The sequence below is a fragment of the Eschrichtius robustus genome, chromosome 12 (genome assembly GCF_028021215.1).
Source record: "Eschrichtius robustus isolate mEscRob2 chromosome 12, mEscRob2.pri, whole genome shotgun sequence".
In the NCBI taxonomy this organism is placed as follows: Eukaryota; Metazoa; Chordata; class Mammalia; order Artiodactyla; family Eschrichtiidae; genus Eschrichtius; species Eschrichtius robustus.
In genome coordinates, this window is record NC_090835.1 from 96,050,569 (window position 1) to 96,068,891 (window position 18,323).

At 45.0% G+C, this 18,323-nt stretch overlaps 1 protein-coding gene across 1 annotated transcript in view; it reads right to left on the minus strand.

The window, feature by feature from the left end:
* GMPR (guanosine monophosphate reductase) overlaps positions 1 to 8,513 on the minus strand; it is a 42,633-nt gene extending 34,120 nt beyond the window's left edge. Inside the window, exons 1-2 of the mRNA XM_068557731.1 lie at positions 8,401 to 8,513; positions 1,367 to 1,486 (exon numbers count right to left, since the gene is read on the minus strand). Of these exons, the coding sequence (XP_068413832.1) occupies positions 1,367 to 1,486; positions 8,401 to 8,487 (207 nt within the window). The 5' untranslated portion in view covers positions 8,488 to 8,513. The remainder of the gene's footprint in view (positions 1 to 1,366; positions 1,487 to 8,400) is intronic.
* Between the last annotated feature and the right edge of the window lie 9,810 nt (positions 8,514 to 18,323).

The following is an 18,323-nucleotide window of genomic DNA, read 5'->3' on the forward strand; positions in this document are numbered from 1 at the left end:
ATGGAAGATTCGTAGGACCCGCACATGATTAGCTATTTCAGTGCACACTGTCTCATTCATGGGGAGTCTTTCCTGTGCAAATGGGAAGAGCACAGCAAGTTCTCCGTTCTTCATGGACTAGTAATCTGATATGTGAATTCATCAGGGCTATTTATTGCTCCCTGATTCCATGCATTTTTACACAAACACATAATTCATTAGCAGCAACGGCTGATCACAGCAGAGGGAGGAAAAGATAGGGAGCAAAAAATACAAATTCCTTTTGCAATTAATTTATTAGCCTCTGGCCCAAAGCTCGTTGGGGGCTAAGGGCGGACAGACGAGGCAACTGATCCTGGACTCAGACAGACCACTCCCCACTCCATTTTGTGACTTCATAATTTGTTTGAAAATCTTCCTTCTAATCATGGGCTAATAATGAATCCCAGCACCTCCTGAGGTTAGACATGCTGTCCACAGCAAGAAGCTCTTTCAACTAATTGGATTTATCTTTTCACTTGGCAGGCATTAGCTACGGAAATAGATGCACATACTCTGTGCATCAGAAGCAGACATTTCACGTCTATGATGAATAAATGCACTGAACCTCGGACACAAATGCAGACACAGATGTGTGAGATGAAGATTTTGCCCACAAATAACTTTGCTTTTATTTTTCTAAAGCCAGGGCACTAGCTACTCCCTTTACAGGAAATGACACAGCAGCTGGCTCAAGGGACCCTGAGCTTGTACTAGTATCTGTCGGTGTAAGTTGGGAGACAAATCCCTTATTCTGGAGTCAGTCTGGGTTTGAAATTTTGGCTCAGTGACTACCTGCCTAAATGCCTTGAGCCAAGTGACCTCTCCTCTCCTTCTCTGCCTTGGTTTCCTCATCTGTATAAGGAACCCACCTGTGTGAGCTGTGACCACATCATACACATTACAATCAGTGCTTGGCACCTAAGTTTTCTCCATAATGATGTAATAAATGCTACAGAACAGACGAAGAGGTTCTGTCTTCATTTTAAAGGTGCTGTCACTCTTCTATTAATACAACACTCATCTAACTGTATAATATGGCACAATGTCCAACTTCTTTTTGTGTCTCTAATTTCCAAAAGGATCACGAGCATTTTCAAGAAAGAAATGGATGCAGATCTAGACCATCTCCCTGAAGGCAAAGTCCAGACTCCATCCACCTTCTGATGGAAGAGAGAAAAAGAAGTGCCTGTAGTAACAATCAGACTCAGAACCAAATAGTTCGGCCACAGCAAATGACCTGAAGTGTCTCACTTTTCTCCTCTTCCCTGTGTCTGAGCAAGTCGAGGGTGGGCTACTGACCACCTGTCCAGTGTGCTTCTCAGAGGGAAAAAGCCCACCATCCTACCTGTGACATCACCACTGCCATCTCAAACGTCCCCACGGTGTCCATGTTGGCCACAATGATGGGAATCCCCGAGTAGGTCTGCTTCGAGTTCCGAAATGTGAAGGTTCGCTCAAGATCCACCTATTGCAAAAGGGAAAAGAAGTCCTTGGCTCTTTATGTGATTTGGGTAGAACTTCTAGAGTTTGGAGCAAGTGGAAAGGACACAAAGGAAGTGTAGGTCCCTCGGTCCCTGGATTCTCTTAGGGGTTGGGCCAGGGGTTCCAAAGACAGGTGAGTTCCTGAGGAAATGGAGTCATGGGTTGTTATTCAGGTGCAAAAACTGAACCGGGCTCCTTACAATCCTCAAGCACCAGTACAAGGCACTGCATGTTCTGCCATCAAGCCCAGCCTCCAAATCAAAAGCTCCCTGCTTCAACAGCCTCTCCCATCCCCCTGCCACCTTCTGTCCCCAGCCTGGTTCACCCTAGCCCGAAACACCCACATACAAGTCACCTTTCCCCACTTCCAAGCACTGGAGGGACAGTTCCCCTTCTGGGAAAATCCACTCCACTCTTCCCTGTCAACCAAGCCCTCCCTTTAATTCTCACCTTCCGAGAGAACCAGGCCATCCAAATTCACCCTGCAGTCAGCTGCAACCCATAAATCCCTTAGCCCTTCAACCTTCTCAGCTATTTTGTGACTATCAGCATCTTTCAAAGAGCCAGGAGGAAGGACATTGCAGCCATGTCTGTGTGCATAACCACTTGCTCCTTTGACTTGCAAACAGCTCCAATTCTACCATAACTCCAACCTCAGGGTATTTATGACTAACTCAAGCGACAGGGAATCCAGAAGAGAGCTAGGCCAGGAAGGTGGGCTCAGCAAAAGCAGTGGGTAGGGCCAGGCGCTGGCCACAAGCTAGCAGAATCGAAATCACTTCTTCGACCCAGGGCAGATCCCGGGCCTGTATGCGCACAGATGCAATGCTCATCCTTCCCCTGCTCTGCTCTTATCCCAAGCCCCCCACCCCACCCCACCCCCGGCAGGCTCCACTTCCCAGGCTGGCTTCTGGCTGGGTTTGGGCAATGGGGTCACTGGTGGGACACGGGAAGACAGTGGGGGAGATGGTCCTGGGTGAAGTCAGAATAGTTCTCCCAGACCCCCCCCCTCTGCCTTGGCCTGCACGGTCTTGGTTCCAGCTCACAGAGTGATCCCAGGCCTTGGGATCCTCCCCTTCGGGAGTGGGTTGTCTGCTGCCAATCTCTGGGGTCCCTCAGTATTCCATCCGGCATCTCAGCTGTGTCACAATGCCTTGTATTAAATTTCCTGTTTTAAATATGCAGCAATGTTCATTTCCTCAGCGGGACCCTGAGGGATACAGCCCCTCCTGGAAAGGGGCACTTCCCCAATGAGAACCGGCAGGACAAACACAGGTGTAAATCTTAAGCTTCTGCAAGAATTTGGACCTACATTAATCCTGCTTGATTGAGGACAGCAGCAGCAATCATTTCCTATCAGTATTTATCTAGAGGCTTCTCCTATTTTGTCACTGGAGGTAACTTTCACCTTGCCATCAACATGTCAAAACGCCAGGGGACACCTCAGGTCCTTTTCACACCTCCTGCTCCTCCACACCCAGAAGGCTTCCTGGGCTAACAAGGTCATAAATATGGCGGCACTGGCCTTAAACAGCAATCGGTGAGGCGAAATGAGATGCTGTCACTGCGGGAGCACTTGTGGAAGGCAGCTCAACCCTTTCCCCACTTCCTTCATTACCATCCTTGGTTCTACTTCACTGAAGCAAGTTCGATCTGCATCCTGAAAGATAACTGAAGGGATCTATTAATTGCAGCCTTCTGGGCTGCTAATGGCGTGCTGACACTTTGGCTTTGCAGGCTTAAAACAATCGGAATTCCTTGGTCTCAAATTACTTATACTCCTTCCAAGAAGCCTGGGGAGGGCTGCTACGCTCTGCACCCAGCTGAGCTCACAGTGGGTTTTTCTTGGCGCTCCAAGACAGTTCTCCATGGAAAAGGTCAGCCTTGGCAATGAACTCTTCCCCTCATTTCTACTCTCCTGCATATGGCGGAGTCTATGCGATCCTTAATTCTAGGAACGAGAAATAAAATACCTTCCCCGACCTTATCCACACAGACGGAAGGACACAGACACACACACACCCAAGACGACCAGTTGTTCACGGAGAGAAATATTTTAAATATTCTAGCCACCAGAAACAAAACTTGGCACTTAATCTGCCACAGCTGGTCCATGCACCAAATATAGCACCTCCAAACTCTCTCTGCTAAGCCTGGTTTGAAAGGGCACATAAAGTAATAAGCCACCCCTCCCCCGCCTCAATAATACATGTTTCTGCTGTTTGTTTTTTTTTTAATTCCTCTACTTATTTATTTATTTATTTATTTATTTATGGCTGTGTTGGGTCTTCGTTTCTGTGCGAGGGCTTTCTCTAGTTGCAGCAAGCGGGGGCCACTCTTCATCGTGGTGCGCGGGCCTCTCACTATCGCGGCCTCTCTTGTTGCGGAGCACAGGCTCCAGACGCGCAGGCTCAGCAACTGTGGCTCACGGGCCTAGTTGCTCCGCGGCATGTGGGATCTTCCCAGACCAGGGCTCGAACCCGTGTCCCCTGCATTGGCAGGCAGATTCTCAACCACTGCACCACCAGGGAAGCTCTCTGCTGTTCTTTAAACATACCTTCGTCATAGTCCTGCAGCCCAACATTTGGGGGCCCCAAAATACAAATAGAGGCCCACCTGCCAAGTTTCTAAACATCTCAACGTTATGAGTAACGTGTAAGAAGCTGCTACACAAATTTTGTTCTATCCTCCTACCTTTACAACACAATTTCATTAATGACCTGGAAAGCACCAGAACATGGTGCCATGGGAGCCAGCCCTGGCCCGTCTCTTCCCACGCACATCCTTCTGGGCACACATGGACACCCCAATCTGCACACTAAGCTCCATGCACACACGTCCATCCCCACAAACAGTGGTCACCTGGCCACTCTCTGAGGTTAGAGGCGAGCATATCGGCAGCAAGGCTGGCCCTTGGGAAACACACCTGGGGAAGAGGCCCCCCGTGCAGGCCTTGGAATCAGCTCGAAATCATTTGGGCAGGAAATCCAGGATCCTGAGTATCTGGAGCATGGCCTAGAGGGAAAGGCCCAGCCCTCAGCTCTGTCCAGTAAGGAGGGGACAGGGGAGCAGAAGTGGAGCCCGGGGCAGGGGCCTCTTTTCCCTAAATCTATGGCTGGTGCTGTTAAAGCAATTCTCTTATTAGATTATTCATTATCTGTCTCACCTGTAGACTGTAAGTCGAAGCGTAGGGGCAATGCCTTTCATCTCTGTGGTCCTAGTGGCTCAAAAAGGGTGGAATAAATTAATGTCTGGCTAAGGGGTAAGGATGATATTGTTTTGGACCCCAGCCTTTCAGGGCAATGCATGGTGGGCCCCAGCCCGGCCCTCTGAACATGCTCGGTCCCCTGGAAGTTTCACCATCAGGTGTCAGGATTCAGAGATGCGCATGCAGCCATACACTACCAGAGAGCCACGGGGTTCCACAAATGCAAAGGCTCCGGTGGCCAGTCTGTGTGCACACCAGAATCATGGTGGGATGACTCCCAAGATACACATGCTCAGGCCACCCCAAACTTAATAAATCAGAACCTTTGTGTTGGAGACCATATGTGTATTTTGGAGTGTCTCCCTAGGTGATTCTGATGCATTAAGAGCAAGCCTCATCAAACCCTCCAACGTTACAGAGCAAAATTTACAGAAGCTGTTATGGTTTGAACTGTCTCCCCAAAAAGGTACTGAAATACCAACCATCAGTACCTGTGCATGTGACCTTACTTGGAGATAGGGTCTTTGTGGATAATCAAGGTAAGATGAGATCATTAGGGTGGGCCCCATTCCAGTATGACTGGTGTTCTTATAAAAAGGGGAAATTTGGACAGAGACACACAGAAAGGGAGAATGCTGACTGAAGAGGAAGGCAGAGATCAGAATGACGCATCTACAAGCCAAGGAACACCAAGGTTATGTGTAAACAACCCGAAGGCAGGAGAGAGGCGTGGAAGATTCTTCTCCCTCACAGCCCTCAGAAGGAACTGCGAGACAATAAATTTCTGTTGTGTAAGTCACTCAGTCTGCAGTACTTTGTTACGGCAGCCCCAGGAAACTAATACAGAGCCCAGGTAATAAAATAACTAGCTCAGAGCTTGGAAGAACCCAGACCTCCTTTCTCCCAGCCGATATTCTCTCTACTCTGCCATGGTCTCATTCCCCTCGGGCCAGCCTGCCGTCCACTGAAGCTGGACCAGAACTCACCAGAACTGGTCCATTTCTCACTGGACCACTGGTGGAAAAACGACTATGGAGTCTTAAGGAGACTGATAGCACGTCAGGTCATGTCTTCTCTGTCCCAGGACAAGTAAGTGGCCAATTTTCCTCCACTGTCTGACTTCCAAAGTTATGGTTGTGTTAAGTTTGTGGTTTTTAAAAATATCTTCCTAGCTTAAGGGCTAGGGTGGGAACAAGAAATGGGTCCCGAGGAAGAAAATGCTCAGGGAGTCAAGGGATGATGTCACCTCCCCAGTGTGTCAAAGAAAGACAAAGTTCTTGCCCAATTGACAAACATGTCACTTCCTCTGAAAAGATTACCCAAATGCTCCCACGCAGCCCTGTGGCCCTTTATTCTTGTGGCCCAAAGCCTTGTGAAGACGTGAGCGTGGGCAATGGATGCACAGTGAGGAGACTGCCGATCTGTTACAACCACAGGAAGGCGACCTGGGCCACCTCCACCTGTAGCCTTCGCCTCTGGGAGCTGACCTCAAATTCATTTTATGTGACACTTGTGGAAATGCCCTTGCAGGAGCACTAAACTTCTGAGTGGAAGGGCACTCTGCCTTTCTCTCCATTTCCTGCTCACTGCCTGATGATCCAGCAGCAGGCCCAGCTCTTAGCAAAACTGCTGCAGTGATAAATCTTGTCAGTTGTCATAACTCTCCCTTCCCAGCCAGACTCTTTCACAGGGTATGCTTTCTCTCCCGGCTCCAGTGTTTTCTCTCCTGGCACCACTCAGATCTGCTCTCTGGTTAGGCTCAAAGTCCGGTCATTTACCATTTAGTTTCAAATTTACACTCAGGTATCCTCCTGCCTGGGGGCATACATTTAGGATTCTATCTGGTCGTACAACGCAAAGTTTTCATCTGCTTACAAGAAATTTCAGGCATCCACAAGCAAACTGAGAAAACCCTGAGAGGGGATTAGAGGTCCACCTAGATCCCTCAACATCAGTGAAGCAGGCAGCCAGGTGATAGGGGGTGGCCAGCAGGCAGCTAAACCGTGACGGGAACCAAATGGAAAGGCAACGCCAGTTAACTCAGGTTTCCAGGCAGGGAACTGGCAAACGTGGAAATATGAAAACACTTCTCAAGGACACAGAGATCTCACTGCTATGTGTACATGCAGACTGCAAGGTGTCATGGGAAGCCGGGACATTAACACTTTCAATCAGCCCAAATTACGAAACCAAATGATGCACGACAACGTCATACGATTCCCTGGGAAAGAGTAATTCATTTTATTACATAAATCCTGAGTTTTACCTTCACAAGAGGTTTCCTGCTTCAGAAAATACACATACTATATCCTTGTTTTAAACATATAACTTTTCTTAAGATAAGTTTCTCTCTACTAAGTGAATTGTGAATATTTAGACTATTGAGGCCAACAAATTACTAGTCTGCCCAGAATCCCCACATCTCATCTTGGCCTGGACTCAGGTACCAGCTACTGCTTAGACTTCAGGAGGAGACCAAGGCCTGCCATCCCAGCTGTTTATTGTTCTAAGCGGCTGCCTCGCTCTTTAGCACCTGAAAGGACACAATAGAGGACAGGAAGCGAGTTGAGCAATCCCCGGGGTTTAAGGGTTAATCATTCCTCGCCTCTTCCAGTCCTGGCTCCAGCTGCCAACCCTCCTGCTTGAGAAGGTGAGTTGGGAGGGCCTGGTCATTGGCTAAAGCAGCAGCAGGCTTCCTTAATTCAAACAAGCCCTCAGCTGACAGCACCAGGCACTGCAGTTAGGAGTCAGGCGGGGGCACCGGCAGGCAGCCCAGGGCCTCGCAAGGAGATTTATTTATGGTCCTGGGAGCGGGGCGGATGAAGCAGTACGCTGGCTCAGCCTCCTGCTGTTTACTTCTGCAGCCCCCGCTTCCAGACCCAGCAGTTTCCTCACCTTCGGCTCCGGCTCTCAGCCTGCCACGCAAAGCCACGGTCACCGGGATACACGACTCCGGGGGACTCTGTGTGCAACTAGTTTATCCTTCACGGCTTGACCTTCCTCCTGCCCCCCTCCCTGGCTAGCTATGTCCAGTCTGGTCTCCACCTGTTCCTCAGGCTTTGCTCTCATTAAGGCAGGACCAGCAAAAACGCCTCCACCCCTACTCCCGCACCCCGGTGCTCCCAGCTTCCCAAACGCTGGGCTGGACTGAAGCAGTCCAGTAAGTGGGTGCCATCAAGCACAGGTCCGCAGCCCCACTCCCAGAAATCCACTGAAACGCAGAAAGTAAACCCTGAACTTTTGCCCCGGCGTCTCCCTGTTTTGCAGACGTTTTTAAAAAATTCCATTGCTGGACCTGTTACTGAAGCAGCCAGAGTTCCCCGCACTGAGAGACACTGCCCCAAAATCTCCTCTCCCTTTATACTTCTTCTCTGCTCTGTGTACCACCCCCCCGCCATCCTAAGTCAGTTGGTCCCGTGGTCTTCGCTCCTCTGGGGTCTAGTTCTATAGTGTGCTTCCCCTCGCCCACCCGACCGGACGGATTTAGAATTTTAGGCCGGAGTCGGACCCCTTAAAGACACCTCCTGTCCTGGCAGGGAACCAGCTGCCTTTCCCCTTCTACAGTGGTGAGGAGGGCAAAGGGGGTCAGCGTCCCATCCATCTCCAGACACACAGAAAAGCTAGCAAGGCTGGCACATCCCAGCGCCTTGCACCCGCCTCCCCCGCGCCACCCGGGCAAAAGATCCCACCTCGGCTCGGCTCTTGAGGCTGCTTCGCTTGGGTCGGAGCAGGACATCCTTGAAGTCCAGCTTGAGGTCGGCATCTATGCGGGGCATGGCGCCGGCGGCGCGCTCGGACCGGCGCGCCGGGAGCCCGCAGCTCCTCCCTGCGGCACGGGCTGGGGGGCGGGAGCAGCCGGGGCTTGCGGGGGCGTGGGGAAAGGGGGCGGGGCGGCGGGCACGCGGGGCTTGCTGTGCCGCGGCGGGTGCTCGGCCGGGCGCGCACGCCGCGCCCTTAAGGCCTGCGGACACCTGCAGCCGCACTCGGCCCGCCCCCGCGCCCTGGGGGCTCCGCCCCGGCCCCGCTCCCCCCGCCGCCGCCCGCTCCGCCCCCCCCCCCCGGCCGGGGCCCCGGGGAGGGGGAGGACCGACGAGTTGGGGACAGACCAGACAGATGCTAAGAAGCCCGCTTGTGTGACATTTTTAACCACCGCCCGCCCGTGTTGATGGCCTTGCTCATCGCGATGACCGAAGTGGCGGGGATTGGGGAGGAGGGGGAATGCACACCGTCTTGTCTGTCACCGACGTCCTCTATAGGGAGACTGGGCATGTGACCGCCTTACCCGAGGAAAAGTCCTCCCCTTGAGAGGCTTCGCTTCTCCTTTCTCTGATTTCAAGCCCCGTGCGCCTGTCAGGTGCTGAGTCACACCTCTCCTGTGCCAAAAACTAAGAAATCCCTGGGAAGTTGGATCGAATTAGGAAAAGAGAGTGGGCAGGTGAATCTGTTTAGCAGCAGTGGGCTTGTTGAGGCCATTTTTGAATTCCCTTTGGATTTCAGGGGTTGGTTGGTTTGTATAAAAGCGTGATGTCTGTAGTCAGCGCAGATCCTGGGACTCGAGGGACCCGAGTCCCTCTGAGAGTTATGGGTGATGTCAGTCTACTTTTAACTCACTTGTTGACCACATGGAGCCGTCATTATGCATTAGGAACATGCTTAAGTGCTCAGCCTGCACCTGTTCGTTCACTCCACAACAACCCAAATGAAGGAGCCGGTTTGCAGATAAGGCAAATGAGGACCGTATAAAGGAAATAACTTGGCCAAGGTCTCAGTAAAGTTAAATATAAATCTCTCAGCCCTTAAAACTTACTACAACGTTAGCTAAAGCTGCTTTTGTCCTGGGACCTCTCTCTGCCTGGGTTCAAAACCTGACCCCACCACTTTCTAGCTGGATAACCTTGGGGGAGTCACTTAATTTCTCTAAACCTCAGTTTTCTCATAAGTTAAAAGGTGAAGAAAAACGTTTAATGCTAACCTCTCCCAGGTTTTTGGGAGAATTAAATTGTGTGTGTGTGTCTCCCATAGTTACTCAGTAAGTGGTAGCTATTTATTTGGGGTCACAGGTTACATTATGTGCTTTATGCTTTATATCCTCAAACTAGATTGCTAACTGCACAAAGGCAGGAATCACCTTTCATTTTCTTCAGTTGTCTGTAGGCTCGACCTGTTCTCAATGAACTCATATTTGGTACAGCTGACCATAAAGACATCAAAATATTCATTTAACGCAAATTCTGCAAATGATAAAATTCTTAGCCATCCCACTTGCTCTTATCACCTTTGTCCCACAGGAAGTTCTTGAAGTTCATGAAAGGAAACGAAGGTGATCTGGGAGAGAATGAAAGTTGCCACAATTAGTTGAGCAGACGAAATATTTATGACCCTTATTGAATCGTTGTGAGGCCGCCAGCTGGGCCGCTTATTTTCAAAGTAATGAAAGGGAACTTAATTCTGATCTTAAGTTCCTAATTAAAAACAAAATAAAAGTAAAATATAATTATTCTATGGTATGGTTATTTAAAAATGATTCTCGCAAGAGGGAAAAGAAACTAACCTTATTAAGCATCTGCCTAGGGTTAAAGTTACAGGGGTGAATGTGGGCTTTATAGTCGTTATTACCTACGATGTCTTAAAGCAGCGGTCCCCAACCTTTTTTGCACCAGGGACTGGTTTCATGGAAGACAATTTTTCCATGGACGTAGGTGGAGGGGGGGATGGTTCAGGCAGTAATGTGAGTGATGGGAAGCAACGTGAAGCAGCAGATGAAGCTTCGCTCGCTGGCCGGCCGCTCACCTCCTGCTGTGCGGCCCAGAGCGGCCCAGTTCCTAACAGGCCACAGACCGGTACTGGTCCCCTGCCCTGTCTTAAAGGAAAAGTCTCCTTAGAGTGACATTGCTTGTTTACCGGGATGGTACTTCTCCTCTTGGTTTCTTGCCCACTCCCTTTCTATTAGGATAGAGACAGAAGCTCACTTTGCACATTTCATTTCTTTTCCTTCTGGAATGTTCCATCATACCTGCCCTCTTCCCAGGCACAAAATCATGTTCCAGGGGTCTCAGCTGAGAACTTAGAAGGGTAGAGGGGAAATTATTTTTTCTCTCCTACAATTTGTTAATTTAAGTTACGATCTTACCTAGTCTGTATGCAATGTTGAAATAGTCACAAGAACATAAGGCTCAACCTATTTATAATTTAAATTTATTAGATTTATGAGTTATTTAAACACATGGGAAGATTTTACTTAAGTCAAACAATTGAAGCACTAAACGGAAAATGAATATATTACATTTAAATATGCAGTGTAACATGTTTATAGAAATTTAATTACATTTATGAACAGGACTAAACATTTTCAAAGGCTTCTTTATGGTAAAATTTGCTAAACTTAGAATAAGATGATTAGGAACCTAAATTTGAAAACTTAAAGAATTTGAGGTTTTAAAAGTGTAACTTTTTTTTTTTTTTTTTTGGATTTTAGCAGTTGTATTCATTTCTATTGCTATGTAACAAATTACCAAAAAAATTAGCAGTCTTAAAAACACAGTTTCTATAGGTCAGAAGTTTGGGCCTGGTTTACTCGGGTTCTTTGCTTCAAGGTTTTATCAGACTGCAATGCAGGTGTTAGCTGGAAATGTGATCTCATCAGAACCTCAACTGGGGAAAGACACGCTTTCAAGCTCTCTCAGATTGTTGTGAGAATACATTTCCTGCAGCTGCAGAACTGTGGATTTCAGATTCTTGCTAGAGGCCTCTCTCCGCTCCTAGAGGCTGCTTACAGATCCTTGCCATATAGGATTCTCCAATATGTCCACATATTTCCTGAAAGCATGCTTCTTCAGAGCTGGCAATAGAGAGAATTTGAGTTTGCTAGCCAGATGGAGTCCTGTTTAACAAAATGTAATCACTAGAGTAATGTTGCATCACTTTGCCATATTCTGTTGAATAGAAGCAAGTCATAGGTACCACCCACACTCAACAGGAGGGAATTATAAAAGGGCGTGAGCTCCAGGAGGTGGCGATCGTGGAGGCAACCCTAGGGCCTGTCTGTCACACCAGTTTTTCTACTAATTTTTTTTTTTTCTGTTCCAGGATTCAAATCAGGATTTCAAACGTCATTTCATTTAGTAGTCAGCAACAAGGGCATCCTTAGACTCTTCCAATCTGTGACAGTTTCTCAGACTTTCCTTATCATTCATGACCTCGACACTTTTGAAGAGAGTTGGTCGTGTATTTTGTCCCTCAATTTGGATTTGCCTGATGTTTTCTTAATGTAAGACTTGGGTTATGGGGGGTGGGTGTAGGGGGAGGGGGATGCCACAGAGGTGAAGCACTCTTCTCATTGTATCATATCAGGGGTTCATAATATTAATGTAACTTATTACATTATCATTAGATGTGAACCTTGATGACTTGGGTAAGGTGTGTCTGTCAGGTTTCTCCACTGTAAAGTGACCATTTTCACCTGTCCATGCTCTATTCACTGGAAGCGAGTTACTAAGCCAGCCCACACTCACGTGGAGGGGATTTAGCTCCACCTCTTGGAGGGAAGAGTGTCAAAGAATTTGCTGATGTATGTTAACACCACCGAGCAATAAATACCACTGAGTAAATAAATTTGGGGAGATATTTTGAGGCTGTACAACTATCCTATTTCTCACCCTATTTCTCACTGAAATTTCTTCTATTAATTTTAGCATTCATGACTGATAATTTTTTATCATTTGCTTTTTCCCTCCTCTACTAATATGAAAGTTATATTCTGTTTCTATTTTTTTATTCAGTTCCTAGAAATTATAACATGTGTGTTTAGCTTATTAAGTTCTTTAATAAACTTAATTTTAAATTATCAAAATCTTTACCCCTGTCCCCCAATAATACAAGGAGCTCAGAACACTTTAAGTCCATTCATCACATTCCTGACTTACATGCTATTTTTGTATGGTATTTTGAGTCTCTCTGTCATTTATTTATTTTTACCCCAGTAGATCAGTAGATAATATCATTGCTGCTGCTGCTGTTGTTGTTGTTTTTAAATCACCATCTAATTACTTTTACCTATACGTTGCCACTTTATCCTTCTTGCAACTCAGTCCTGCTAGGTTGGATGGCTCTCTTATTCTGAAGAATATTCTTTAGAAAATTTTTTAGTGAGGTTTTGCTTGTGACAAACTCTCAGTTTTTATTTATATGAACATGTCTTTATTTTGTCCTCATTTTTAAATAATATTTTTCCCAGATATAGAATTCTAGGTTGGTAGTCATTTTCGTCAGCACACTGAAAATCTTTCTCCAATGCTTTTCGCCTCCATTATTGCTGTAAAGAAGTCAGTTGTAAATCTAACTGTACTTCCTTTAATGGAGGTAGTACTGCATTGAGGCTACAACTTCTCAAGCATTTCCCCCTCTTTCCTTTTTTTGACTATTCTGCTCAATAGTCAAACAGCCCTCTTTGCACTCAGCTGAGAAGTGGGGAGAGGTTGGGACTTGAGCGTAGATCCTCCTCATCCTAACCCTGAAGATTTAGTCCTGTGGGGTCCCCATTTAGTGTGGGCAGGGTCTTCTAACAGACCCTCTTCCTTGCATGGGACCTGAGACCTGACTGCTCTTTTTCTCCTGACACAGATGCTGAATTGAAGTAGAGGTGAGGGGTGTCAGCAGATGCTCCCAGGGAACATGAGAGGCTGATGCTCAATTAATGTGCTTACCTCTCCAGGTACTGACTTTTGGGCAAAAACTGGCTCATGAGCTTCCAAGTGTGTTCAGTTCTACGATGTTGAACAAGCTTCACGTTGTTGTTATTTTAATTCCAGTATTTTTCATTATATTTAGAGGGAGGGTTGATCTGTATGACCTAGTCCATCATTAACCAGCAAATAGAACTTGACAATAGTCACTTAATCACTAAGATTTATGGATTAACAGTGACTGGACCAGCTGAGTCATTTGTCAGACACAAGTTTGAAGGAAAGTCACATTAGGTAAAGTATGGCTACTGGTCCTTTCCATTTCTTAAGTCATTACTCTCTACTTGCCCCTACACTAAATCCTTGAGGTGCATTGTCTCCTTTGATTATCAAAACACAGCTATGAAGTACAGCCTATTTTTATTCCCATTTAACAGATAAAGAAACAAAGTGAAACAGAGCTGTTCAAACTAGGATCTGCCTGACTACAGACCTCCTCTAGGCAAGCCCTCTTACCTATAGTGCCTCCCAAAGAAAAACAAAAGTCTATGTCAAATTGGATAGAGTCTCCTCTAATTAAAAATATATCTTGGAGACATTACTTCATACCTATTAGGATGGCTATTATTTTAAAAATGGAAAATGCTGGAGAAGAGGTGGAGAAATTGGAACACATGTCTTGCTGGTGGGAATGTAAAATGGTACAGTTTGTGGAAAATAGTTGGGCAGTTCCTCAAAAAGCTAAACACAGAATTACTGTATGATCTCAGTATATACCCCAAAGCACTGAAAGTAGGGACTCAGACACTTGAACATCAATGTTCATAGTAGCATTATTCACAGTAGCCAAAAGATGGAAACACTTCACATGTCCCTGGATAGATAAATGGATAAACAAAATGTGGTGTATTCATGCAATGAAATAGTATCCAGCCTTTAAAAAGGAAGTAAATTCTGGTACATTCTTTAACATAAATGAACCTTAAATACATTATGCCAAGTGAAATAAGCCCAGTCACAAAAGGACAAATATTGTAAGATTCCACTTATATGAGGAACCTAGAATAGGCAAATTCACAGACACCGAAAGTAGAATAGAGGTTACTAGGGGCTGAGAGGAGGGGAGACTGGGGAGTTAGTGTTTGATGGGTACAGATTTTCTGACTGGGGTGATGAAAATTTCCTGGAGATGGAAAGAAGTGATGGTTGTATGACATTATAAATGTTCATAATGTTGCCGAATTGTATATTTTAAAATGGTTAAAGTGGTAAATTTTGTTATGTGTATTTTACCACAGTAAAAAATGTCATGAAAAAATAAATGAAGTAAATCATGTATATTTTTTAAAAAGTACTTCTTGATATAATACATTTCATCCCTGCCTCACCACCCCCCCACCATATTCCACCTTAATTCAGTTCTTCTAAAGCAATGTCATTTGGGGGTACACAAGAACATGGTCCTAATCCTATAACCATTTACTGAGAAATGGTCTATGTAGGTTTTCCAAGTTCCCATTGGAACTCAGTTAATGTATACTCTATTCTCAATGGATTTGAAATAGCACACCAAAAAAAAAAAAAAAAAGAAGTCTGCACAAAAGGATATATAGATCATGGAATTAAGGAGAAAGGAAAATCATATTAGGAGAATAATAAAAGCCAGAGGTAAACTGATCACATACAAATGCATCACATGTTCCTAAAGCTAAAAAAGACCTCCAAATTTTGACCAGCCTCCTAGAGTAATGGAAATAAAAACAAAAATTTAAAAAAATGGGACCTAATGAAACTTAAAAGCTTTTGCACAGCAAAGGAAGCCATAAACAAGACAAAAAGACAACCCTCAGAATGGGAGAAAATATTTGCAAATGAAGCAACTGACAAAGGATTAATCTCAAAATATACAAGCAACTCATGCAGCTCAATATCAAAAAAACAAACAACCCCATCCAAAAATGGGTGGAAGACCTAAATAGACATTTCTCCAAAGTAGACATACAGATGGCCAACAAACACATGAAAATATGCCCAACATCACTAATCATTAGGGAAATGCAAATCAAAACCACAATGAGGTATCACCTCACACCTGTCAGAATGGCCATCATCAAAAAATCTAGAAACAATAAATGCTGGAGAGGGTGTGGAGAAAAGGGAACCCTCCTGCACTGTTGGTGGGAATGTAAATTGATAGAGCCACTATGGAGAACAGTATGGAGGTTCCTTAAAAAACTAAAAATAGAACTACCATATGACCCAGCAATCCTACTACTGGGCATATACCCTGAGAAAACCATAATTCAAAAAGAGACATGTACCACAATGTACAGTGCAGCACTATTTACAATAGCCAGGACATGGAAGCAACCTAAGTGTCCATCAACAGATGAATGGATAAAGAAGATGTGGCTCATATATACAATGGAACATTACTCACCCATAAAAAGGAATGAAATTGAGTTATTTGTAATGAGGTGGATGGACCTAGAGTCTGTCATACAGAGTGAAGTAAGTCAGAAAGAGAGAAACAAATACCGTATGCTAAGCACATATATGGAATCTAAAAAAATGGTACTGGTGAACCTAGTGGCAGGGCAGGAATAAAGACGCAGACGTAGAGAACGAACTTGAGGACACAGTGGGGGAAAGGGAAGCTGGGATGAAGTGAGAGAGTAGCACTGACATATATACACTACCAAATGTAAAATGGATGGCTAGTGGGAAGCGGCTGCATAGCACAGGGAGATCAGCTCGATGCACTGTGACGACCTAGAGAGGTGGGATAGGGAGGGTGGGAGGGAGGCTCAAGAGGGAAGGGATGTGGGGATATATGTATACATATAGCTAATTCACTTTGTTGTACAGCAGAAACTAACACAACATTGTAAAGCAATTATACTCCAATAAAGATGAAAAAAAACACAAAAGACCTCCAAATATGACATTCAGAATTCTAGGACCAAAATAGTGGGAGAAGAATGAAATGTGCTATGTATAAAATGGATCAGTAATGAGAACCTACTGTATAGCACAGGGAACTCTACTCAATGCTCTGTGGTGACCTAAATGGGAAGGAAATCCAAAAAAGAGGGGATGTATGTACACATATAGCTGGTTCACTTTGCTGTACAGCAGAAACTAACACAACATTGTAAAGCAAATATACTCCAATAAAAATTAATTAAAAAAAAAAAAAGAATGAAGCGTGGCTACACAATTCAGTGGCCATAAATATGAAAACAAAGTCCTGAATTCTTCCTGTCCCTGAAGTGAGATTTAAAAGGCATTTCTCTCATGGGTCTTTGTAAGAGAACATTGTGGATGGAAACATGAGGAATTTCACATGGTTTTTTTCTTATGACATTTATCTGTATAGGTAAACCCACAGCATAATCCGGGGAAAGCAATTCTGTAGGTAAAAGGCCCTATTATATAACTCAAATATTTCTTGAGTCACTAAGCTGTTTCCATAAATGGGACAAATTATCAACCTGTCCTCAAAGATTTCATCCAGGGACCAGGGTAGAAACTAGTGACTAAGAAAGAGCCAGTGCTATTTACAGGGCTTGCAAACTTGCTTTCTCACCTAAACCTGACCTGTCTGGTTTAACTAGCACAGTGTTTTTGTTTTGCTTTTTTTTCCCCTTTCATTTTTGTAATTGCAAGTGCATGCTATTAGCAGATGATATATTTTCCAGTTCAGGGCAGATCCCACCAGTTCCCACCATATTACCCCCAGCCTGATTTACATATTTATTTTGCTTGCCTGACCTCTGCAGACATTTATTTGTAACTTCGGAATGACTTCACACCTGTTAATTATTGCTGTGTAATAAACATACCCCTGCCTTTTATTGTTATTACTCAGCTGGTTAGGATTATTGTACACCATCACCTTGAGCATTTTACTGAGGTTTGTGTGATACAAAAGCCAACTAGTGAATCAATGGCCTTTTTGCATGACGTTTGGTTTGAGAATTTTACTTAAGCGTTACAGACTTTAGGATCTTCTCATATGAGACATGCTTTTCTTTTTCTCATTGACCATTACTATAAGAGGTTGAGCCTAAATCAAAGTGTCCAACTTTTTCCCCCTGTGGCCTCTGTCCTCATTAACTATGCATTTGCGACGATGATGACAATCTCATTCCACACCTATTGACTCACTGGATTCGTAGAGCACCGCTCTCCAATGCCTCCAAGAAACTTTAAACAAAAGAGCGATCTAATTTGATTTCTACTTCTAGAATGTGTCTCTGGGGTTTGTAACAGAACCCAGGAGCACCAGAGAGCTATTTTAGGCAGAACCGTGCCTTGGAGAGAGAGCAAACAGAATGACAAAGGTCCTAAGTATGTGACACATGTTTGGTACACTATGTCAAATATTTTAGAATCTTCAAATAAAAGGTGCTGTTAAGTCCCTTGGTGATAACTTTCGGCTGAGTTGCAGGGAGACTGGATTATTCCAATAGCTCAATTTTCTTCAATGTTGTGTTCTATGCTATACCCGGACTCTTCTCATTTTTAAAACATTGTTTAGTGTTCTTGCTAGCTTTGATGAACGGAGAACATAACCTACTCTTTCTTTCTTCTTTTTTTGAATTTTTGAATTTTATTTTATTTATTTTTTTATACAGCAGGTTCTTATTAGTCATCAATTTTATACACATCAGTGTATACATGTCAATCCCAATCGCCCAATTCATCACACCACCATCCCCACACCCCCTGCGGCTTTCCCCCCTTGGTGTCTATACGTTTGTTCTCTACATCTGTGTCTCAACTTCTGCCCTGAAACTGGCTCATCTGTACCATTTTTCTAGGTTCCACATACATGCGTTAATATACAATATTTCTTTTTCTCTTTCTGACTTACTTCACTCTGTATGACAGTCTCTAGATCCATCCACGTCTCAACAAATGACCCA